This window comes from Canis lupus, chromosome 25 (genome assembly GCF_011100685.1).
Source record: "Canis lupus familiaris isolate Mischka breed German Shepherd chromosome 25, alternate assembly UU_Cfam_GSD_1.0, whole genome shotgun sequence".
NCBI classification, from domain to species: Eukaryota; Metazoa; Chordata; class Mammalia; order Carnivora; family Canidae; genus Canis; species Canis lupus.
Window position 1 is genome coordinate 17,578,827 of NC_049246.1, and position 26,242 is coordinate 17,605,068.

The 26,242-nt window shown below is 35.4% G+C and overlaps 1 protein-coding gene across 7 annotated transcripts in view; it reads right to left on the reverse strand.

The window, feature by feature from the left end:
* Positions 1-26,242, reverse strand: part of IFT88 (intraflagellar transport 88) — a 135,586-nt gene that overhangs the window by 85,814 nt on the left and 23,530 nt on the right. For all 7 annotated transcript variants that reach the window (XM_038573513.1, XM_038573509.1, XM_038573508.1 and 4 more), the window contains exons 6-13: positions 25,858-25,921; positions 24,851-24,920; positions 14,801-14,891; positions 12,882-12,986; positions 11,458-11,560; positions 10,294-10,408; positions 7,994-8,225; positions 6,369-6,439 (exon numbers count right to left, since the gene is read on the reverse strand). In XM_038573513.1, the coding sequence (XP_038429441.1) occupies positions 6,369-6,439; positions 7,994-8,225; positions 10,294-10,408; positions 11,458-11,560; positions 12,882-12,986; positions 14,801-14,891; positions 24,851-24,920; positions 25,858-25,921 (851 nt within the window). The remainder of the gene's footprint in view (positions 1-6,368; positions 6,440-7,993; positions 8,226-10,293; positions 10,409-11,457; positions 11,561-12,881; positions 12,987-14,800; positions 14,892-24,850; positions 24,921-25,857; positions 25,922-26,242) is intronic.

The window sequence follows — 26,242 nt, forward strand, 5'->3', positions numbered from 1 at the left end:
TGACAAATGGAAAAAAAAAGAAACACTGGAGAAATAAAGCTCTGCATCTGAAGTTACATAACCTACACTGTCTATGGACCTGAAAGGGTAAAAATGAAGAATAGTGCAAAGTAAACAGTAAAACTGTACTACATGTTTCCATTGATTTGTCTAATCCGTACCTTTCTCTTAAATGGAATCATAGAATATATAGTCTTTTGTGACTGACTTCTCTCACTTATCATGATAATGCTTGTAGGGTTTATATGTATTGTAGCATATATCGGCACATCATTCCTTTTTACGGCTAAATAATATTCTGTCATATGGACAGACCATATGTTATTACTTATCCATTCATCAGCTGTGGACACTTGGATTGTTCCCACTTTTTGGATATTATGAATGCGGCTGCTATGAATATTTGTGTATAAGTTATTGTGTCAACATATGCTCTAATTTCTCTGGGGTGTATACCTAGGAGGGAAACTGCTAGGTTAAGTGTGAGGAACCTTTGTTGGGAAACCTTTGGAGGAACTTCCAAACTGTTTTCTAAAGTGGTTATATCATTTTACATTCCTGCCACCAGCATACAAGATTTCAATTTCTCCACATCCTCACCAACATTTGTTATTATCTGTCTTCTTGGTTACAGTCATACAAGTGGGTATGAATTGGTATCTCATTGTGGTTTTCAGTTGCATTTTCCTAAGAAGTAAAGCATCTTTTCATGTGCTTATTGGGCATTCACATATCTATTTTGAAGAAGTATCTATTCAGATCCTTTGTATGCTTTTAATTGGGTTACTGGCCTTTTTATTACTGAACTGGAAGAGTTCTTTATATATAGGAGAAATAAGTCCTGCCTTGGATACATGTTTGCAATTTTTTTCTCCCATTTAGTACATTGTCTTTTCATTTTCTTGATAGTGTCCTTGACAGTGTTCTAAGAATGAAAGCTTTTAATTGTGATGCAGTCCAATTTATCTATTTCTTTTTCTTTTGGTGTCATATCTAAGAAGTAACTGCCTTACACAAGATCAATAATATTTACTGCTTTTTTTTTCTAAGAACTTTATAGTTCCAAGCTGTTACAATTAGGTCTATGATCCATTTTGAAGTAATGGATCATACTTCATTGGGACAGGCCCAACTTCATTCTTTTGCATGAGGATATCCAGTTCTCTCAGTACCATTTGTTGAAAAGACTATCTTTTCCCCATGAAATTGCTCTGGCACTTTCATTCATGTAATGTATAAATGTAATTTTCATTAATGTAATAAATGTAAAAGTTTATTTCTGGACTTTCAATTCCATTCCAGTAATTTCTATGTCTATATTCTACCAGCATAAAATACTACTACACTTCATTGGTGTACTTTTGTAGTGTGAGCCCTCCAGTTTTGGTTTTCTTTTTCAACATTGTTTTGGCTATTTTGGATCTTTCAGATTTCCATATGAATTTTAGGATCAACTTGTCATTTTCTAAAAACCACTGCTGGGATTTTGATATGGATTATATTGCATATATAAAATAATTTGGGGAACACTGCCAACTTAATATTAAGTGCCTATCCATAAAAATGTGACGTCTTCCCACTTAGCATATCCTTCAGTAGCATCTTATAGTTTTCAGAGTATAAGTTTTATATTTCATTTGTTGAACTTATTCCTAATTATTTTTATGTTACTGTAAACATAATTAGAAATTTCACTTTGGATGGTACATTGGTAGTATATATTGATTCTTATTTTTTAAATTTTATTTACTTATTCATGAAAGACTGAGAGAGAGAGAGAGAGAGAGAGGCAGAGACACAGGCAGAGGGAGAAGCAGGCTCCATGCAGGGAGCCTGATGTGGGACTCGATCCTGGGTCTCTAGGATCAGGCCCTGGGCTCAAGGCGGTGCTAAACCACTGAGGCACCTGGGCTGCCCTATAGTATTGATTCTTACATGTTAATCTCTTCCTCTGCAAGCTTGCTGAAGTTGTTTATCAGCTGTGATTTTTTTTTTAGTGGATTCTAGAATTTTATGTAGGATATTTCATACACAAGGTCATGTGATCTGTAAACAGAGGTAATTTGCTTCTTCATTTCCAATCTGGATGTCTCTTACTTCCTTTTCTTGTCTAATTTTCACGGTTTAAACCCCGAGTGCAATGTTGAGTTAATGAGAGTGAATATCCTTATGTTATTCCTGCCCTAAGGGGAAAAGCATTTAGTCTTTCACCATTAAGTATGATATCAAACTGTGGGTTTTTCACAAATGTTCTTTATCAGATTGAGGAACTTCCTTTCTACTCCTAGCCTGTTGAGGTTTTTCTATTTACCATAAAAGCATATTGTTTTTTGTCAAAAATCTTTTGCTTTATACTGAGATGATGATGTGGTTTTGTCCTGCACTCTACTAATATCCTGTATTATACTCATTGGTTTTTACACAGTAAACCAATTTGCATTCCTATGATAAATCCTATTTGCTTATGGTACACAATTCCTTTTATATTTTGTTTCTAGTTTTGGTTTACTAGTATTTTTTTAGGGTTTTGGCATCTATAGTCATAAGATATTAATCTATTGTTTCCCTTCCTTTTTTTTTGTACTGTCTTTGTCCTGTTTTGGTATCAGGAATACTAGCCTCATAAAATGAACTATTTTCTGGAAAAAGTTGTATAGAATTGATGTTAATTCTTGTTTAAAACACCTGCTAGAATTCTCTAGTAAAACCATATGGGCCCAGAGACTTCTTTTCCAGGAATTTTAAAATTACAAATTAAATTTGATATTTACAGGGATATTCAAATAATCTATTTCACATCAGATGAGTTGTGCTCGTTTGTGTTTTTTGAGAAAGTGGTCCATTTTGTCTAAGTTGTCAATTTCGTGGGTGTAGGGTTGTTTGTAGTATCCTCTTATTATCCTTCTAACGTCTGCAGAGTCTGTAGTGATAGCTCCTGTTTGTTCCTGATATTAGCAATTTGTGTCTTCTTTGTCAGTTTTGCTATAAGCTTATCAATTTTATTCATCTATTCAAAGAATCAGCTCTGTTTCATTGATGTTACTTTCTTTTCAATGTCAATTATTTCTGTTCTTTATTATTTCTTCCTTTGGATGATTTTGCTTTTCTTTTTCTAGTTTATTAATCTGGGAACTCAGGTTATTGATTTAAGACTTTTCCACTATCATTCTAATTGCTTTCCCTTAGGTGTTGTTTTTCATTGCCTCTGTTCAAGATTTTATCTTTAATTTTCAGAAGTTTAATCATGATGTATCTTGACATGGATTTCCTTGGGTTTATTCTCCTTGATATTTATTCAGTTTCTTATATTGTATATTTGTTTCTCTTGCCAAATTTGAGGAGTTACCAGCATTATTTATTTAGTCCAATCTTTCTCTTCTCCAAGACATTGATGACATAAATTGTGGATCTTTCGTTATAGTCCCGATGTCACTTAGGCTCTGTTCATTTCTGTTTTTTAGTCTATTTTCTTTCTGTTGTTCAGATTGGGTAATTTCCATTTTCCATCTTCCAGTACACTGAATCTTTTCATCTCCTCTTTATTCTCCTGTTGAGCCCATCCACTAAGACTTTTATTTAATTATTATAATTTTCAGTCTCAAATTTCTATTAAGTTCTTTATATTTGCTGAGACTCTTTTTAATGAAAGTTTGTATTTTTAAATTTGCTTTAACCATGTTCATAATTGCTTGTTGAAGCATTTTTATCATGGCTGCTTTAAAATTTGTCAGATAATTCTGACATCTCTGTCATGTCAATGTTGGCAAAAATCCAGTGACTGGATTTTTCAATTAGTTTTAAATCATCCTGGTTCTTGGTATTCTTGATCAAAACAGGACATTTCTGCATTATAATACTGCATATTTGGGGCAGCCTGGTGGCTCAGCAGTTTAGCGCTGCCTTCAGTCCAGGGCGTGATCCTGGAGACCTGGGATCAAGTCCCACGTCAGGCTCCCTGCATGGAAACTTGCTTCTTCCCCTGCCTGTGTCTGTTCCTCTCTCTCTCTTTCTGTGTGTGTGTGTCTCTCATGAATAAATAAAATCTTATATATATATATATATATATATGTATCATAAAATATGCAGTATTTTATACATCTATTTAAATCTTCTATTTCAGCTGGCTTTTCTGACACTGCTCTAGTAAGGGGAAGGAGAGACATCACCTCACTTTGCCAGATAACAGATGTCTAGGTTCCCCACAGGACCTGCTTTGATATCCAAGGTGCGAAGAATTCCTTGTTTCTGCTGAGCGGGATGGGAGTTCTTACTTCTACCATGGTCCCTACTGATACCACGGTGGGATGGCCTTGTTACCAGTGAATGATGATGAAAGTTCTAACTCTCCACTAGTTTCTCTAACACTAGGAGAAGAGGGGAGTGACTCATTACTGCTGCATGGAGTGGAATTCCAGGCTCCCAATATGCTGTTTGTTGACACTGCAGAGTGGTGGGACTCATTAAGGGCCTGTGGAGATTAAAGTCCTGGCTCCCTATTTGGCCTTTTGGGGTATGGGTATCTCTTTATAGCCTTATCAGGGTGTAAAGCTAGGCTCCCACTTGACTTTTGCTGGCATGCATGGGAGTGAGGGGTCAAAGTTTGTGTGTGTGTGTGGTATTTGTCTCAAATTTTTCAGTCTTGCTAGCCTACTCCCTTACTTGTCCTTTGACTAGAGAAAGCAGGCTTCTCTTGGGGTTATGTTTTTTAAAATTTGACCATTGTCATTTTCTGATCGCCAGCTTCTTCAGCTCCAAGTTTGGGAAACATGAGTGGAACTCACTGCCATGTTGTTCCTCAGGTCCTGAGAGGTCCCTTGCTGATCTGCCCTCTTCTCTCCATCCTTCTTCTTGTATTTGTTATATATATAGTTTCCAGGGTTTCTATTTGTACTTAGTGGGAAGAACAGGGAAAACTATGTCTATTTCATCTTCCCAGAAGAAGTAAGTTATTTTTAATATTAAACTAATTCCTAAAAATTAAAGGCCTTCTATACATACCATGGAATACATTCAGCCTAAAAAAAGGAAGGAAATCCTATTACATGCTACAACATGGATAAACCTTAGGGACATTATGATAAATGTAATAAGCCAGTCACAAATACTGTAATTCCATTTACATGAGGTAAATAAAGCCAAATCATAGTGACAGAAAGTAGAATGGTGATTGACAGGTGTTGGGGCAGGGTCAGAGAGTTGTTCAATGAGTAGAACTGCAGTTTGAGAAGATACAAAAGAGTTCTGGGGTGAAACAGATGAAGGAGATTAAGAGTAAATTCAACTTGATGAGCACTGACTAATGTATAGGATTGTACACTTAAAACTAATATAAACTTACTTATACTGGAATAATAAATAAATCAATAATTCACATATGACCCAATACTTATACACACACACACATCCACATGAGTTCTGAAGACTGGTTATAAAACAATGTGAATGCACATAACACTACCAAAACCATGAAGTCTTGGGGAAAGCTCATCCCCTCCTCCTATACAGACCTACAGAAACATGGTAAGTTGCTATTGATTCAGGGGCTGGTGTTGGAGGCCAAGATGCCTTGGTGTATTGGGAGGGAGGGCGGATCAGTGCCTACCCTGTCCCCAGGTAACAGGTACACAGTCCTTAGGGAGCCACTGATGGTGGGGCCAGGGTTCCAGCTTTCCTGGGGACGCTGTGAATTTCTCCTGCAGGAGAAGCCATTTGAACTCTTGCAACTGTATCAGTAGCACAGTATTTTTGTATGAAAAGTGGGAGACTTCTGAACAGTAATTCATTTAATTGCAACATTTTGAAATTAAAAAAATAAAACTCATTGCAAAAACAAAACCATGAAGTCTTATGCACCATAATTGAGATGGCAAATTTTATGTGGTGTGTATTCTACCATAATTTAAAAAATTAAGGGCCCTCTATCATGTGATATACTCCTAATATATACAGTAAATATTAGAACTTTGAAAACATACTTGCAGAGACTAGGTACCATATTGAAGGAAGGAAGAAATGAGCACAACTTTGCCTTGGGAGTTGAAATTTAATTGGGAGACCGGGAAAAAATACATAAAAATATAATTTTTCAAATAAAAGTAATATAAGCAATGTTCCAATATTGCACCAAATGCAGACGGAAAGCGAATTACAAGAAAATAGAAGAGTAACTGAGTAATAATAACTGGGGTCAGACTAAGGACTATTATTCTGAAGAAGAAAAGAGAATCTAGTAATGTAGAGAAATGGTGAAACAATAGCCTTACTGGAGAAATATACTGACTATAACAAGTTTTGAGAGAAATAATCAGAATGTACATTCAATTCTTTTATAAAAATTAAACCTATATTACTAAGGTGCAAAATATTACCTTTCACGTTCCATTTGCCTTAGACGATCATTTTTTATAGCTTCAATCACTAAGTTAGTGTGTGGATCATCCTAGGAAATAAAATTGGAAAAAAATTATTAATTCAGAAGTAAATACCAAGAACTTAGATTTCTAATCAACCTTACCATGAGTCGTTACATAAAATGGAGAGTAAATTAATCTTTCTAAACTATTTTCCCTTATATAAAGTAGAACTTTTTAATTTCTGATTACCAACTACATTCTCCTTAAACTAACAGATTCTGAGGAACTGATAAAAGGTCGGATTGGGGGATATCTGGGTGGCTCAGCAGTAGAGCGTCTGCCTTCAGCTCGGGGCGTGATCCTGGGGTCCTGGGATCGAGTCTCACATCAGGCTCCCTGCATGGGGGCCTGCTTCCCACCTCTGCCTCTCTCTCTGTGTCTCTCATGAATAAATAAAATAAAAATCTTTAAAAAAAAAAAAAAAAAGGTAAGATTGGATAGAATAGGACTAAGCATACAGAAACTGTGTGACAGTATAAACTGTAAACTCAAATAATGATCGTCAAATTCCTTAGTAGTCAATATCTCTATCAAAATACAGATGATTTTTTTCACAATATATTGTTTTCTCTCAATATGAAAATACTATATAATAGTTAATAGCACTTACTATGTTCCAAGTACTATTTTAAGCATTTCACTTCATTACTTCATTTAATTCTCACAACCCTATAAGGTAGGTTATTATAATTAGTCCTATATTGTGTATAAAGAAACTAAGGCATAGGAAGAGTAAGTACTGAGTGATAGAGCCAACCACTATGCTGTAATAACCTTAAAATCTATTAAGAAAATCTATTAAGTTCAATTTATGAAACTGACATTATTATACCATTTTCATCTATAAATACAGGCAATTTCATATGGTTTGGCTTAATATAAAATAATACAGCAGTATACCAATACTTTATATGTAAGAACCTGAAAAATATTTTAAAAGCATTCAGAAAAATTATCTCACTGCCTGGAAATTACTGTTTCTATTTTGGTATATTTCCTTCTAGTTTATGTTCATGTATGGATATATATATATCTATGTGTGTGTGTATGTATATATATATATATCCTTTTTTTCACTTGGATTTTCACTTAACATTGTGTAATATTTCCTCCTCAGGTCTTTGAAAATATAACTTTTGATTTATGTTCCACTCTATGCAAAAGATAGGGAATTCTTTTCATTTTTTATCTATTTAGTACACATAGTTTTAGTTTCCTCTGTTCAACAATGACTAAAAAAAAAAAAAAACAGTAAAAAAAAGGCTTTAGGGAAGGTTCCTTAGTCAAGATATTTTTCTTAAAAAATGGCATGTAATCTTATATTCTGTAAGATTTTCTCTTTTTTCTCTAAAATTGTAGTCAGTTTTAATCATAATCTCTAGTCCTATTTCATCGGGTCCCATTCTCAACCTAATTTAAATAATAAACAAAACTGATAAAAGCACACAAATTAATTTAAACATTTTAATATAGGGCTAGATGAAAACTAAAAAGCCATCCATTCCAATTTTTTCATTTCTAGAAACAGAAAAGCACGGGTAACTAACAGCTGGCTATTCAGCAGTCTTCTTCATACTCACACTTGGTGAAATATATTTATCATCTTCATCAATTTCTAACGGAACAGCAATCAATTTTTGGAATGCCTTCTTCATTTTGTCTCGATCTCCAACAGCAAAGTAACTAAGAATTAGGTTGAAGCCTGCCTTCAGATTTGGTGCCATACTCATGATGTGCTCAAATGAATTAATGGCATCTGAATATTGACCAGTTTTTATAAATGTAACACCAATGTTCTGCATGATTTTAATCCTAAAGAAAAACAAACATAGATGAGCTTTAAAAGTCTCAATTCTTTAGTATGGTAATCAAAACATTTCACAGTTTTCTTCTTTTCTTTCCGACTTTTTGCTTTGTTTTGTTAAAGCTTTACTGAGGTTTAACTTTCACATCATAAAATTCACTTGTTTCAGTATACAATTCAGTGAGCACTGCTATATCTATACAACTGTGGAACTATAACCACATTCTTATTTTAAGTAGTCTCCATTATCCTAAAAAGAAAATCTGTGCCCATTAGCAGTCACTCCCCATTCTCATCTCCTGCCCTAGGCAATCATTAACCTACTTCTGTCTCTCCAGATTTGCTTTTTTAGACATTGCATATAAATGGGGCCATATAATATATAACATTTTATATCTAGCTTCTTTCAATTAGCATAATCTTTTGAAGTTCCTCCACACTACAGCATATTTCAGTAGTCCATTCCTTTTATATTTCCAAATAGTATTCCACAGTATGAATATATCATATTTTATTCATTGCCTACTTGACAGATTTGGGCTGTTATGAATACTGATATGAATATTCCCATACAATCCTTTGTAACAGCATGCTTGCATTCCTCTTGGGTATATACCTGGGAGTGGAACTGCTGGCCCACTGGTAAATATGTGTTTAACTTCTTAAAAAACAGCCAAATTATTTTCTGAACTGGCTGTACCATTTTAGATTCCCAGTGTATAAGGTTTCCAATTTCTCTATGTCCTCTTCAATGCTTGTTATAGTCAATCTTCAGATTATATAGCCATTAATAATAGATGTGATCTCATCTTACTTCTAACCATTCTTCAACCTAATACCTCTGTTTCAACTAAATGTGTTTATTCATAATTCTCTGATCAGAACATGAACACTGTTATTTCCTTGACTCTTCCCAATTTTCCCTTTGTCTGGAATATTACCCTTTCTGCCCTCGTCACTTAAGTAACCTATCACAAGTACACCTCTTTCATAAAGCCTTTCTTGACCATTCTTGTTCTTAATAATCAGTCTCTCAACTTAGTTGCTATAGTACCTCTTAATTATTGATAATTAAGCACCTGATATAACTCTAATATTATTATCTTTTTCTACAATGCTCAAAAGTCTTGGCCTCAACTGAGTTAAAAGTGCTTATGGGCATTGTGCCCTAGAAGCTAGATATTTCCGGATGATAACAGTATATTATTAAAAAATGATCACTTGGGGATCCCTGGGTGGCTCAGCGGTTTGGTGCCTGCCTTTGGCCCAGGGTGTGATCCTGGAGTCTCGGGATCGAGTCTCACATCAGGCTCCCTGCATGGAGCCTGCTTCTCCTTCTGCCTGTGTCTCTGCCTCTCTTTCTCTCTCTGTCACGAATAAATAAATAAAATCTTAAAAAAAAAAATTGATCACTAAAGATGGCATTCACAAGTAAGTTAACTTTCAAAAAGGAATTGTACTTAAGCCTAAGGAAAATTATGATTGGTAAATATCCTGGAAATCTTCTATATTCTCAAGGTCATAACCAGATGATAAGGTAATTTACTGTTTCTGCTCTTGAAATATTATAGGAATAGAAAATATTCCAGCTTCCTTCCCCCCTCCTCCTTTCCCCTCTTCTAAAATTCAAATGCAATCTTCTTAATTATTTAATTCTCAATTTACAGCAAGAATATAAGGTAGTCTTAATTTCTGGCCTTTTAGGAATTAAGACATTCTAAAGTCTACTATGTTCTAAAGGACTGCTGTTTTGATTTTATGTTGGCAGTGACTTTTATTTGCTGCTAATGGCCTGCTAAGTTATCCCATATGTAGGCCAATTAACTTTATTTCAATTGATTACATATTGTCTTTAATCTTTAACATGTTATTATACAAATGTGTGCAAGTAGTCAGTAAGGGAACAGACCAAAATACTACAGATACAAGATATACCCAACACCTCACATATGCAAACACCTCAAAACATTTCCCCATTATCAACAGGTCAGGAGAGTTATCTTGTTTCTGAAAGCATCATTTAAATTTCAGCAAGTTATCATGTAAACTTACCTCATTTCTTTTTTTTTTACTTACCTCATTTCTTTATGGACACTTGGAATTTGATCTAGTGCCATTCGGTAGAATTTAATAGCTTTGGAATAATTTCTTTGCTTTAAATAAATATTTCCCATATTCACTTTCAATCTTCCTAATAAAAAAATAATGAATACATAATATTCTATTTTCTTCACTTTTTCTGTATTTTAGATGACCTTAATTCATATTCTTTGAAGCTTTTCTCAAGTTACAAAGCTTCAGACACTACCTTATATTCTCACTTTAAAATACTTATACTGTTTTCATGTATTTACACATTAATCTTCTATAAGGAAATAGAACTTAAGACAGATGGGGTCCTGAAAATATGCCTAGAAAACAAGTGATTTATGTTATAAAACCGGAATTGTGTTATTCTAAAAAAATCAGATTTTAAAATTAGATTCAATAATGCCATACACATTTTAATACATTAAAGAAAATGATATTCTGATAAACTTTAATACTACTACCAAAAATTATACAATATAAACAATACATGTAAACTGTAGACTCTTGGGAATAGATTTATAAGGGAAAGGACGTTTGTTTGTTTTTTTTTAAGATTTTATTTACTTGAGGAAGAGCACAAGTGAGAGGGAGCATGAGAAATGGGGAAGAAAAAAAAAAAGAAATGGGGAAGAACAGAGGAAGAGGGATAATAAGCAGATTCCCTACTGAGGAGAAGCTCAAACCCAAGACCCAGGGACCATGACCTGAGCCAAAGGCAGATGCTTAACCAACTGAGCCAGCCAGGCACCTCCTGGGAAAGCATGTTTGTTTGATGGGCCTGCCGTGGCTCATTCTACTTGTGATGAAAGAATACATTTTTTGGCTAATGTTAGGCAATATACCTCACACCAACTGTCATTTGTATTTATGTGGATTTTCGTATAAACAGTACCTTTAAGCAGGATACTTCTATAGAAAAAACAAATTTGTTTAGAGCATAGATTATTATAAGGAAACATAAAGTGGGGAAATGTAAATTAACACTACAAAAGAACTACCCTGGGGTGACTGGCTGGCTCAGTCAGAAGAGCATGGGATTGATCTTGGGATCATAAGCTTGAGTCCCACCCTGGGTGCAGAGATTACTTAAATAAATAAACTTTAAAAAAAAGGAACTACATTTATTGGAAAAACTGACTATATACCTACCTGCATTGCTAAACATCTTATTTTTCACTATAACTTGAAATGTGGTTAGTGCTTCAGCATACATTTCATTAGCTGAATATTGACTAGCCAAGTTCAAAAGAACCTAAAAAATAAACAAGGCAAAAAGACATGTAATGACTAATTTAGGCCCCTTTTGCCTAAAATCTTTTCAAGATTAACATCCTATAACAAATTTAGATGCCTACATCAAGATACCCAACCAATTAGAAAGTAAAGCATGCAGAGAAGTATCTCACATTCAAAATGAACCAGAACATGGGGATCCCTGGGTGGCTCAGCAGTTTAGTGCCTGCATTCAGCCTGGGGCATGATCCTGGAGTCTCGGGAGTGAGTCCCACATCAGGCTCCCTGTATGGAGCCTGCTTCTCTCTCTGCCTGTGTCTCTGCCTCTCTATCTCTGTCTCTCATGAATAAATAAATAAAATTAAAAAACAAACAGTACATTAAGTATAGCTATCCTCTAAACTGTACCTTAATTTTCTAAGCATTCTTTCTAATTTAGTTAGTATTTGCCATCCATTCATCTCAGAAAGACCTACAAAGAATAAACTTGCATTATTAATGTTGCCAGTAATAAAAAGAGTGAGATAGTGGACCAAATTTTCTTTGTAAATAAAAATTAAATATTATGTGGAAATATCTTAAGCCTTCATTTGTGTACTTCATTATATGCAAAACTGTAAAAAGTATTTCTTTGCATGTAAAATTATAATTTAAGTCACTAAGGTATAGAAATTTATCTTCCTACAGGTAAAATAAAGATCATTAGAAACTATTCCCTAATCTAAAGATTTCATGGAACTTAAAGATAATTAGTACCAAGAGTGAACATCTAAAACTTCCTATTCAAAGCTTCAAATGCCTTTTTTTTTTTTTTTTCCATTTGTTTGGTAGATGAACACTTTTCCCACTAAAAATACACCCTTATAACACAGTGGTATAAACATCAAGAAAGTGTCTTTTCAGAGTTAAAAAGATTCTGTAAGAAATTAGCTTTTATTTTTTTCACTACCCTTGCAGAGCATTGTATTATTTACCTAGTTGTAAGTTCTTAAAAAACACAAACCAAAAGTCCACATTAGAATCTCATTAAAGTAACCACACTAAAAATAGAGCATAAATATTAGCAGTCTTCCAGAAATAGAGTCATCGGGTGGCGAGTTTGTGGGTTCTTGCTAAATTATTAAAAACTAATTAAATTAAAAAATAAAAATCTTTGCACAAAACAAAGAGTGCCTCATGAACCTCAAAATCTATTAATTACTATTAATCTGTTAATATTAATCTGAGTACCTAAGGTCCAGTAAGATTTAAAACAGAAAGAAAGAAAAAAGGAAAAAAACCTTTTGGAATCTACAAATCCTAGCCAAAATAATTTTACTCAACAGGTATTTCATACTTACTGAGTAAGTTAAATCCAAATTGATATTTTCTGGAGTTGTAACTTGTTCTCGTTGTCTCACCAAGATCCTCTCTTTTCTTCCTGCATCTTTTGCCTTTTCTAAGGCCTGAAATCAAGTTCATGCTTTGTAAATTCCTTTAATCATTCATTATAAGCATTTTATGTATTTGGGAGATACCTGCATGAATTTGGTTGGATGCATTACACTTTCTTAGATTCCCAGGATGCCCTGCTATACTCTAATAATAAACTCTTAAAAACAAAAGAACCCAGAATATTTATTTAAAGTAGAGCTAACTATTATAAAAATGTCATGCATTCCGTCCCCTGCTCCTCAGAAAGAAGAGCAAGTGTAAGTGATAAGATGGAGAGTATATTAGCCCCAAGTTTCCTTATTATCAGACCTTCCACCACTATTTAGATTTGACTCTCCCAACTTTTTCCCCCCATCCAGCCCTGAGCCTTTGGGTATTTTAATTCCAACTCATGACAGAAATTTAGATGTATCTGTTTGGTTTCTGGGATGTTAAAAACACAGAAAGTCAAAGGATAACTGCTCTCCAATATTACAATAGATGCTTAGTTTGGCTCTTATATATCCTACTCAGAATGCCAAGAACATTTTGTTGATTTCCACCAAGGGACTAACCATAGACAGATTTGACATGGGATTCTTTTTTTTTTTTTTTTAGTGCTAGATAAAAAACATATTAGTTCTATGAGCAATAAAAGTAGCTTTTATACTGAGCAATTCTTTCTGATGGCATTCATTAACATAACTAAGTCACAGAAATTACATTTATATGGATGACAAAGTAATGAGAACAAAGTAAATTAAGAGAAAATATTTAATTAAAAATAAAAAAGCATAAGGGATGCCTGGGTGGCTCAGTGGTTGAGTATCTGCCTTCCACTCAGGGCGTGATCTTGAAGTCCTGGGTTGTTTCTCTCTCTGTCTCATGAATAAATAAATAAAATCTTAAAAAAAAAAAAAAACACAAAAACAAAAAAGCAGAGCATGAAAAACCAGAGTTGGAGTCCCAAAAAGCAAACCATGATTTTGCAGTTTACTTAAGAAAAAATATTTTAGGGTAGTGAGGCTTAAATCAGAAAACAACCATTAGTACTGCATGTGAATCATGGTAGCTATGCCTTTCAGCAGGCTCAGTCTAATTTGATAGTCTATCAGGCTGCAAAATTTAATCAACTGATCCACCACCATTTGTTTTCCTATTGAAATGACTGATGTAAAAAATTACAAAATTGGTCCACTATTTTGACATGACAGTTTTTATGAAATAGCTGCCTATGTTTTTTAAAAAAAACTACTTCAGTGAAAACTCTAAGGCCTATCAACAGCAAAAGAAACATGTTTATTCAGGTATCCCCCACTTTTTGAAAGTTCACATAACACTGCTTTTAACAAAAGACCTGTATTAGCACCTATTTTTGCTAACTGAAAGAAATCTGAAGAGAATTTTTGCTTTCATGAAAAAAATGCAAGAAGTGAAATAGTGTGCAACATTTGTTTTGTAGCAAACCCTTATAGAGAGGCAGTGCACACTCCCAGCAGTGAGAGTAGCCCTGCCACACGTGGCATCTCAGCATCAAGCCATGAGAGCTCTGAAGTGTCTGTGAGCATCTGTGCTTTATCTAGATTTATTCTGTGCATCCTTTGGCAAGATGTGCCGTAAGATATCAGAAAGGCCTAAGAGAGATTAGTTTTGGGGTCTAGAATGCTCAAAAATGTTTCAATATAAATTCACGATAATTGTTTGATGCCATTTCAGTTTATGAAAGTTTTGCTCTACTTCTGGATAGGAGAAAACCTGCACATGTGCTTGTATTTGTGCATATATAAAAGCAGACACATACATATACACACACTTCATCTTGAATCCTTTAAGTTCATGAACTTACCAATTTTAAGTCTCCGCAACTGTTGGCAATACAGCTTTCTTCTACCAATTCATTTACTTTTTTCTCTAATTGTCTAATCTTTTCTTCTGGACTATTAAAGAAAAAGTAGGTGTACTTTGACTCATTCAAGCACTAATAATACATACTAAAATTTAATTTATCTGTAACATTGCCCATTATGTGCTTTTGTAAGACTAGGTTACAAGTAAGACAAATGTATAAATGGCATTAAAGAGCAAATGCACCGTTTTTAATAATTATATAATTAATAATAACAGTAAAAACAACTCTTTTGGTTAATAAAAGTAAACATTCACTTAGCACAACTATAATTTAACAGAGCTAAATGCTTTACCCTAATTATGTCATTTAATCCTCCCAATAACATTTGATGTAAGTACTATCATTACTGTTATTTTACTGATAGGGAAACTGAGGTTTAGAAAGTTAAGTATTATGCCCAAGATCACACAGCTAATTAAGTTACAGAGCCAGGATTTTACCTATGTAAGGTAATTCAAGGACCCATGCTATTACATTATCATCCCCAAAAGAAAGCAGATTCTTTCTTCAGATCCTATGACAAATGAAAACTTTACTTTATGGTGAAGAAAACCAAAGCCCACATAAAAGAGTTGAAAAGTATCAGTTACTACCAGATGGGTACTCTAGAGAATATTTCCAACAATGTGAAGAAGTTAAAAAATCCTGAGTCCATTAGTAGTAGACATAGTACTCCCAAATCAGTCACATTTCAAAAATAACATGTCATTTTGCTACCTTTTCTTCCAGCAAATTACCACAATACTCTGAATGTACATCAGTGAGTGCCTAAATAAAATTTTACTAGGAATATTTCAGAATACACACTAGTGTATTGTCTCTACAAATGGACTTTTAAAAAATACAGGAATAAATTTAATAGTATAGTTTTGTCTGTAGAGTATATTCTATGGTAGAATCTTATTACAAATTTAGTCAGTGGGATACAAATTTTGTTAGTTTACTAAAAGCAAAATTTTAACTGAGCAATGAGCATAATAAAAACAGTTTTATAAAGATTACAATAAAGTAGACTTCTATTTTATACTACAAAACACTCTAATAAATGTCTTCCAATATTGCTTATAGATTGTTATTAAATCTAAAATATAAATATAAAATTTTAAAGTTATAAATGTTATAAAGACACTAAAAGTAATTACCCTGTCCCTAACGAGTACCAGGAAAATAAACTTTATATGCAGAAACTATTGGACACCTACCCATACAAGAACCTGCCACCATTCTTCCTCCTTGCATACAGGATCTGAGCTAGTCAAGAGTTTTACTCTCTTGCCAAAGGTTTGGTTCATTCATGCACATATGATGCACTTCTGGCCAGTAAGAAATGAAGAAAGGTTTGCTTCGGGTAGAGAGTTCCTGGGAAGATTTTCTTCGCTTTTTAAAAGGATCCAAGACTGGGAACTGACTCTAGGCTTTATTAATTACATGGAGATTCTGAACTCTCTCAGTTCTTCTGTCATGATAGGATGGCAAGCTCTTAGAAAGACCAAGGGAATCACAGAGAAGCTGAACTAGGGATGATGCTATTGAGCAGTTAAATTAACCATTTATTCCTAGAAGTGCCCTTCCTCCAGACCTCCTATTATATAAGATAATAAATGTTCTTAATTTGTGTGTATGTTTTTCTGATGTCCTCTGTTGTTGGAAACTGAAGGGATTCCTAAATGAATTGGTATTTAAATAATGTAATACACTTTTATTAGCAAACATGCTGTCATTAACTAGGACACAAGGTAAACAGATTTTCTATAGAGATTCTTCGTTAGTGAAAAAGAGAAATTATGTAACTCCTACAATAGCTCAAATACTGGGCTTAAGAATTACAATTTAAAAATATCTATTATAGGGAACCCTGGGTGGCGCAGTGGTTTAGCGCCTGCCTTTGGCCCAGGGCGCAATCCTGGAGACCCGGGATCGAATCCCATGTCGGGCTCCCGGTGCATGGAGCCTGCTTCTCCCTCTGCCTGTGTCTCTGCCTCTCTCTCTCTCTGTGTGACTATCATAAATAAATAAAAATTAAAAAAAAACTTTAAAAATCTATTATATAGAAGAAAAACAGTGGGCAGCCTGGGTGGCTTAGCAGTTTAGCGCTGCCTTCGGCCCAGGGCGTGATCCTGGAGACCCAGGATCGAGCCTGCTTCTCCCTCTGCCTCTCTCTCTCTCTTTCTGTGTCTCTGGTAAATAAATAAATAAATCTTAAAAAAAAAAATAAAGAAGAAGAAGAAAAACAGGGCAGTATTTAATAACATGAGCTCTAGAAACAGCCTTGGTTCAAATCTGTCCTGCCATTTATTAGTGCCACCAGGTAAAGATGTCTCTCTCTATGAACTAATGATAAAAACAGCTAAGTCTTCATTTAATATATAGCACCTCACAGCAGTACACAGTGAATACTCATTAAATGCTGGCTTATGTTACTAATTGTAAAATGTTTATGTCAATGGTATATAGATATGAGTAAATACATATACCTGAATTTATGCCACCACTTTGGGCTACTCTTTAGCCACTAGCACAAAACTAAATTAATTCTCTAAAAAATTAAAATTTTCAAATTGATATGATGAACTTCCTATATGTTCTTTTTTTATTGAAATATTTTTTCTATTTTTTCATTTTTAAAAAAATTTATTTATTCATGAGGCAGAGAGACAGAGAGAGAGAGAGGCAGAAACACAGGCAGAGGAAGAAGCAGGTTCCTCACAGGGAACCCGATGTGGGACTCAATCCCAGGATCACTCCCTGAGCCAAAGACAGATGCTCAACCACTGAGCCACCCAGGCATCCCAAAACATTTTTTGAAATAAGCATATCCTATTACATTTTCAATTCCATTTGGCCTCCAAAAGAATATTGGTACCCGTAAAAATTAGACATACCTTCACATCAAGTAATATTACAATAAAACTGCATAGAACACACAAGCTGTTTTTCTTAGACTTGATTCTTTTGATTGTTCCAAGAAGCAGGGATAATGTTTTGATTACTATTCTGCTGATGTGAACTTTTGTTTTTGAGGACACATGATAATTTTTTAAAGATTTTATTTACTTGACAGAAAGAGTGAGCATATATAAGCAGGGAGATCAGGAGTGGGAGAAACAGGCTCCCTGCTGAGCTGGGAGCCCGACATGGGGCTTGATCCCAGGTCCCTGAGATCATGACATAAGCCAAAGGCAGATGCTTAACTGACTGAGCCACCCAGGTGCCCCTTAATTAAGTCTTAAAAAAACTATTTCTTCTAATCACCCGTTGCTCATCACAACTGCATTTCTTAACCCCCATCATGTATTTCCCCCATTCCCCACCCATCTTCACTCTGGTAACCATCAATCTGTTAAGATTCTCTTTCCTAGTTTGTCTCTTTTTTTTTTTCCTTTGCTCATTTGTTTTGTTTCTTAAATTCCACAGAGGAGTGATATCATCCGGTGTCTTTCTCCTATTTGGTATTACACTACCTCCACCCATGTCATTGCAAATGGCAAGATTTCATTCTTTTTATGGCTAAATAATATTCCAACATATATATATATATATATATATATATATATATATATATATATATGCCACATCTTCTTTATTCATTCATTGATCTATGGACTGCTTTCATAATTTGGCTATGATAAATAATGCTACTATAAACACAGGGGTGTATGTATCCCTTTGAATTCGTGATTTTGTATTCCTTGGGTAAATACCCAGTGGTGCTACTACTAGATTGTACAATAGTTCTATTTTTAACTTTTTGAGGAATCTCCATACTGTTTTCCACAGTGGCTGCAGTTTGGATTCTAACCAACAGTGCATGAGCGTTCCTCTTTCTCCGTGTCCTCGCCAACACCTGTTGAGTCTTGTGTTGATTTTAGTCATTCTGACAGGTGTGAGGAGGATAGCTCACTATAGTTCTGATTTGTATTTCATTGATGGTAAGTGATGAGGAGTAATCTTTTCTGTGTCTATTGGTCATCTGGAGGTCTTCTGCCCATTTTTAAATTGAAGTTGTTTTTTGGGTGTTGAGCTTTTAAGTTCTTTATATATATTGGACATTAACCCATAATCAGGTCATTAGCAAACATCTCCCCTTCCGTATGTTGCCTTTTAGTTTTGTTGGTTGTTTCCTTCATTATGCAGAAGCTTTTTATCTTGATCTAGTCCCAATATTTTAGGTTTGGTTTGATTTCTCTTGCCTCAGGAGACGTATCTAGAAAAATGTTGCTATGGCTAATGTCCAAGAAATCACTGCCTGTGTTCTCTTCTGGGGTTTTTGTGGTTTTAGGTTCTTAATCCATTTTGAGTTCATTTTTGTATATGGTGCAAGAAAGTGCTCCAGTTTCATTCTTCTGCATGTTGTGTCCAGTTCTCTCAACATTATTTGAAGAGACTGTCTTTTTCCCATTGGATATTCTTTCCTGTGTTGTCCAAGATTAACTCACCATATAGTTGTGGTTTACTTCTGGATATTCTATACTGTTCCACTGAACTTTGTGTCTATTTTTGCTGTTTTGCTTACTATAGCTCCATAAGATAACCTGAAGTCTGGAATTCTGAAGCCTTCACCTTTGCTTTTCTTTTTCAAGATTGCTTTGGCTATTCAAAGTGTTTTGTGCTTCCACAAAATTTTAGGTTTGTTCTGTGAAAAAGGCTATTGGTATTCTTTTTTTTTTTTTTTTTTTTTTTTTTTTATTTATGATAGTCACAGAGAGAGAGAGAGGCAGAGACATAGGCAGAGGGAGAAGCAGGCTCCATGCACCGGGAGCCTGATGTGGGATTCGATCCCAGGTCTCCAGGATCGCGCCCTGGGCCAAAGGCAGGCGCCAAACCGCTGCGCCACCCAGGGATCCCGCTATTGGTATTCTGATAGGGATTGCACTAAATGTGTAGCATGCTTTGTGTAATATAGACATTTTAACAATATTTGTTCTTCTAATCCATGAACTTGGAGTATCTTTCCATTTCTTTGTGTTGTCTTCAAGTTCTTTCATTGATATTTTATAGTTTTCAAAGTAAAGGTCTTTACCTCTTTGGTTAGGTTTATCACAAAGTATTTGATCATATTTGGTGCAAGTATATATGGAATTGTTTTCTTAATTTCTTTTTGCTGCTTCATTATTGGCATATAAAACTGCAACAGGGATCCCTGGGTGGCGCAGCGGTTTGGCGCCTGCCTTTGGCCCAGGGCGCGATCCTGGAGACCCGGAATCGAATCCCACATCAGGCTCCCGGTGCATGGAGCCTGCTTCTCCCTCTGCCTGTGTCTCTGCCTCTCTCTCTCTCTCTGTGACTATCATAAATAAAATAAAAAAAAATTAAAAAAAAAAAAAAAAAACTGCAACAGAGGGCAGCCCGGGTGGCTCAGTGGTTTAGCGCCACCTTCAGCGCAGGGTGTGATCCTGGAGACCTGGGATCCAGTCCCACATCGGGCTCCCTGCAGGGAGCCTGCTTCTCCCTCTACGTCTCTGCGAGCCCCCCCTCATGAATAAAAAAATAAAATCTTAAAAAAAAAAAAACTGCAACAGATTTCTGCAGTTTTTGTGTCCTGCAACTAAATTTGCTTATCAGTTCTAGCAGTTTTTTGGCAAAGTCTTTCAGGTTTTTCATATAGAGACAAAAATGTATCTGCAAATATTGAAAGTTCTAATACACTGCCGATTTGGATACATTTCTTTTTGTGCCTCACTGCTGTGGCTAGGATTTCCAGTACTATGCTGACTAAAAGAGAGTGATGAGAGTGGACATTCCTGTCTTATTCCTGAACTTTAGGGAAAAAGCTCTGTTTTTTCCTATTTAGGATGATGTTAGTTGGAGGTTTCTCATACATAGCGTTTATTATGTCCCCTCTAAACTTACTGTTGAGGGTTTTAAACATGAATGGATGTTGTGCTTTGTCAAATGCTTTTTCTGCGTCTACTAAAATGATCCTACGGTTTTTATTCTTTTCTCTCATGGACTTGATGTAACACGTTGATTGATTTGCAAATACTGAACCATCCTTGCAACCCAGGAATAAATCCCACTTGCTCATGGTGAACAATTTTTAAAAATATACTGTTGAATCCTGTTTCTTAGCATTTTGTTAAGGATTGTAGTATCTATGTTCATCAGAGATACTGATCTATAATTCCCTATTTTTGGTCTCTTTATTTGGTTTTGGTATCAGGGTAATGCTGGTCTCACAGAATGAAATGGAAAGTAATCCTTCCCTTATTTTATTTTGGAATAGTTTGAGAAGAATAGATATTAATTCTTCTTCAAATGTTTGGCAGAATTTGGAAGCCATCTGGTCCTGAACTTGAAAAGAATGTGTATTCTGCTGTTTCAGGATGGAATGTTCTAAATATATGTTAAATCCATCTGTTCCGGGGCATCATTCAAAACCATTGTTTCCTTGTTGGTTTTGTGTTCAGATGATCTATCCACTAATGTAAATGATGTTCTTTTGTCTCTATTGCTACAGGTTAGTTCCTTTAAGTTTGTTATTAACTGTTTTATGTATTTGGGTGCTCCCATTTTGGGTGCGTAAATATTTATAATTGTTTTGAGAGTTTTTAAAAAAGATTTTATTTTTTTGACAGAGAGAGAAGGGGTGGGGAACACAAGTAGGCAGAGCTGTAGGCAGAGGGAGAAGCAAGCTCCCTGCTCTAGGCTCAATACCAGGACCCTGAGATCATGACCTGAGTCAAAGGCAGACTCTTAACCAAATGAGCCACACAGGCACCCCTATATTTATAAATTGTTATATCTTCATATACCTTGTTAGATTGTCTCCTTTATTACTATATACTGTCCTCTGTGTCATTATAGTCTTTGTTTTAAAGTCTAGTTTGTCTGATATAAGTACCACTACTCTGGCTTTCTTTTAACATCCGTTTGCATAGTAGATGTTTCTCCATTCCCTCACTTTCAGTCTGCAGGTGGCTTTAAGTCTAAAATGAGTCTCTTGTAGGCAGCATATAGATGGGTCTTGTTTTTTTTTATCCATTCTGTTACCCTATATCTTTTGATAGGAGTGTTAGTCCATTTACATTAAAAGTAATGATTGATAGATGTGTATTTTTTGCCATTTTATTGCTTGTTTTGTGGTTGTTTCTGAAGATTTTCTCTGATCCTTTCTTATCAGTCTCTGTTTCATGGCTTGCTGTTTTCTTTAGTGATACATTTGGATTTCTTTCTCTTTTCTTTGTATATAATTCATTAGTAGTTTTTGATTTGTGGTTACCATTTGGTTTGTATATAGCAGCTTCTGCATGTAGTAGTCTATCTTAATGGTCGTTTAAGTTTGAACCCATTCTTTACTCCTGTCCTCCACACGTTTTAGGTATATGGTGTCATATTTTATATCCTTTTATTTTGTGAGTTCCTTGGCTGATTTTTTTTATAGAAATATTCATTTTTACTGCCTGTTTCCTACTTTCTTACTGTCGCTTTTGGTCTTTCCTTGCCACTCAGAGAATCTTTTTTTTTTTTTTTTTCCACTCAGAGAATCTGCTTTAACATTTCTTCCCAGGCTGGTTTAGTGGTCATGAACTCATTCAGTTTTTGTTTGTCTGGGAAACTCTTAATCTCCCCTCCTATGCTGAATGATAGCCTTGTTAGATAGAGTAATCTTGTCGGAAGATTTTTCCCATTTAGCACATGCCCCTCCCTTCTGGCTTGGAAAGTGTCTGCTGAAAAATCTCTGGCTAGCTTAATGGATTTTCCCTCATAAGTTACTGCCTTCTTTTGTCTTGCTGCTTTTAATATTTTTTCTTTATCACTATATTTTGCCATTTTAATTATAACATGTCTTGGTGTTGGTCTACTTTTGTCAATTTTGATGAGGGTTCTCTTTGCCTCCTGGATCTGGATGTCTCTTCTTCCCCAGATTAGGGAAGCTTTCAGCTATTATTTCTTCAAATAAGTTTTCTGCCCCCTTTTTTCTCTTTTCTTCTGGGTCTCCTATAATATGGATGTTACTACATTTGGTGGAGTCATTGAGTCCCTAAGTCTATTCTCACTTTGCAGAATTCTTTTTTCTCTCTTTTGTTCAGCCTGATTACTCTCCACTGCTCTGTCTTCTAGGTCATTAATTCATTCCTCTGCTTCTTCCAGCCTTTTGTTCCTTCCACCAAGCATGTTTCTCATTTCATTTATTGTACTTTTATCTCTGCTATGTTATTCTTTATCTTGTGTTAGGGTGTCATTCATGTATTCTACTCTTCTCAAGTCCACTGAGTCTCTTTATGATCATTTCTTTAAATTCTCTATCCAGCATGTTACTTATATCTGTTTTGCTTAGATCTCCTGCTGTGGCCTTCTCCTGTTCTTTCATCTGGAACACATTCCTCTGTCTTCTCATTTTGTCTAAGTCTTTGTGCTTGTTTCTGTGTGTTAGGAAAGTCTTCTTCTTCTATCATGTCTTCTGTTCTTGAGGGTAATGGTGTGTAGTGCCCTGCCATGTAGCTTCCCCTGCTCCCCAGAGCCTGGAGCTTCCAGGAGTGTCTCCAGCGTGTGCTGTGTGTACTTGCTGTTGTATCCTGGCCACTTTATCCCTCAAGCCCGTTGTCTGCAGAAGCTCTCTTTGCCTGCTGTGGGCAGTGTCTGGTCCCTGGCCCGAATGTGGCAAATTTTAATGAGGTGTGCTCTGACCTATTTGTGAAATGAGACTTGTTGCCACTGCCACCAAAACCAAGGCCTCACAAAATTCCTGGGTCAGGAGGTGTGGTGTTGGTAGCGGTATGGGCTGGTCTTCTCAAAGGAAGGGTCCGCTACACTTGTGACTCAGGCCAGCCTGAATGGGAAGAATGGTCCCACTAGAGCATGCAGGTGTGTAGCTTGGTATAAGCAAGTTAGATAACAAGTGTTGGTGCTGTGCTTGTTCCCACAGGTGGCTCTGTGTTTATGCTGAGGGGCAAGGGAGGAAAACAGCGCATGCCAGTTCCATTGTTCCCAAAGTGTGTATGAATACTGACCCTCTGGGACACACTCCAAGATGAGTGAATAACCTCCCCACTGTGTGCTCCCAAGCACCCTCCAGATCACTGTTTCCATGCCATAAGTCTGCGTGATGTTTATCCTGGCTTTTCTCCAAAAGCAACCCAAATGTCCTCTGACTTCAGGCTTTATGCCCTGGTGGTTGCAAAAACTCACCAAATTCAAGCGTTCTCACTTTACAAGCCAGTTGCTAAGGGGATTCTTTTTACCTGTGCATTGCCGTGTGCCAGTTTGTCTCTCACCCTTCTCCACAACCATGGCTCCCTCTCCACCACAGCAGCTACAATCCCTTTCTCTTCTAAACTATGCCTCCACACTTTCTACTTTCTTCAAATGTGGCTTCTTCTCAACCTTTAGTTGTGGAATATGTTCTGCCAGTCTTCAGATTGATTTCTGGAGTATTTAGAATGATTTGATAGTTATTGAATTGTATTGCGGGATGAGGTGAGCCTCATGAAGTGGGAGTAGGGTCCTCTTAACTCTGCCATCTTCCCTTCCCTGCTTTGTGTCTTAAATTTCACATATGAGTGAAATCATATAGCATATTCTTTCTCTGACTGACTTATTTCACTTGTACTATACTCTCTAGTTCCATGTCATTGCAAATGATAAGATTCCATTTTTAATGGCTGAATAACATTCCATTACACACAGACACACACACACAAATATATATATGACATTTTTATCCATTCATTGATTGATGGACACTTGAGCTGCTTCCATATCTTGGCTATTATGAATAATGCTGCTATAAACATTTGGGTGCTGTTGACATGAACTTCTAAAATATCTGAAAATATTCAGAAGAGGAGGAGAGTGGGGGGATGGGGTAACTAGCTGATGGGCACTAAGGAGGGCACTTGATGAGTTGAGCACTGGGTGTCATACTATATGTTGGCAAATTAAATTTAATTTAAAAATTTTTTAAATAAAATACCTGAGAATTATGTATTTGGGAAATGTAAATTAAAAATATGCAACAACAATAAAACAACATGAGAACTTACATACCTATCTTCATTTTTGGCTTCCAAAGGAGGAGCAGGGCCCCTTGACTGACCAAGTGGGTCAAATGCAGAGCCTGAGACAATTCAAGAGTTCATACTGAATTTGTGATACAGCATAATTAAAGAAAATATAAAAACTTGCACAACATATTTAATTTACCTATTTATTAAATGGTTTAAATTACCTATTTATTAAATGGCCAGGACATTTATTATGTCTATATAAACATTTTATATATCAAAAAATTGGTAAGATTTTAACATATATCAAGTTACATAAATAAAATGTGAAAACAAAAATGAGTACTCTCTCAGTGTTCACTTCTCCTCCACAGTAATCTATCCTATTGTGAACTTTAAATTATCAATCATGTGAGTAATGACCTAGTATTGAGTTTTTAACTTTTTTTGGTATAATATTAACTTTTGTCATAATCATCTTATTTTTAAATTATGACTTACTTACATATTTATTTATTTATTCTTAAATTTATTTTTAAGATTTTATGTATTCATTCATGAGAGACACAGAGAGAGAGAGAGGCAAAGACACAGGCAGAGGGAGAAGCAGGGTCCACGCAGGGAGCCCGACATGGGACTTGATCTCAGGTCTCCAGGATCATACCCTGGGCTGAAGGCGGCACTAAACCGCTGAGCCATCGGGGCTGCCCCTACTTACATATTTAGATACCGATTTCACCTATAATATTTTGAGATTTAACTTATATAAAATAAATTGCACATTTTTTAGTTTTTTTTAAATGCACACATTTTTAATGTACACATCAGCACATTTTGACAAATTACATGCCAGTATAACCACCATTCCAATTGAGATGCAGAACATTTTCATTACCCCTTTCCTTTCTTCATGGTACCCAAAATAATGATATCCCTTTTAATCAAAGGCATGTTAGGTTTTATTTAAAATTCTAATAACATTTACCACAGAAACACATTAACAATATTAATACATCTGAAAAAAATTATTAGAAGAGATAAATAACAAACCTCTCAAAGCTGCTTTGGTAAAACCAGCTGCTCTCACTGCTGTCATTGGTCTAGTAACTCCATCCTTGAAAGAAAAAGAATCAATTAAAAGGTATTCTTAAATAAGATTTACTTATTTATAGTTCTGAACATGGCACATGTATTAACATAGTCCTTTTTTTGGTACCAATTTTTAATACTGATTTCTAAAAATAGAAAGATTTATTTATTTGAGAGAGAGAGAGAGAGAGAGAGAGCGCAAGAGAGAGTGTGGTGGGGGAGGGAGAGAAAAATTTTAAGCAGACTCCACACTGGGTGCAGAGCCTGACGCAAGGCTCGATCTCACTACCCTGAGATCATGACCTGAGTTGAAACCAAAAGTCAAACGCTTAACCAACTGTGCCAC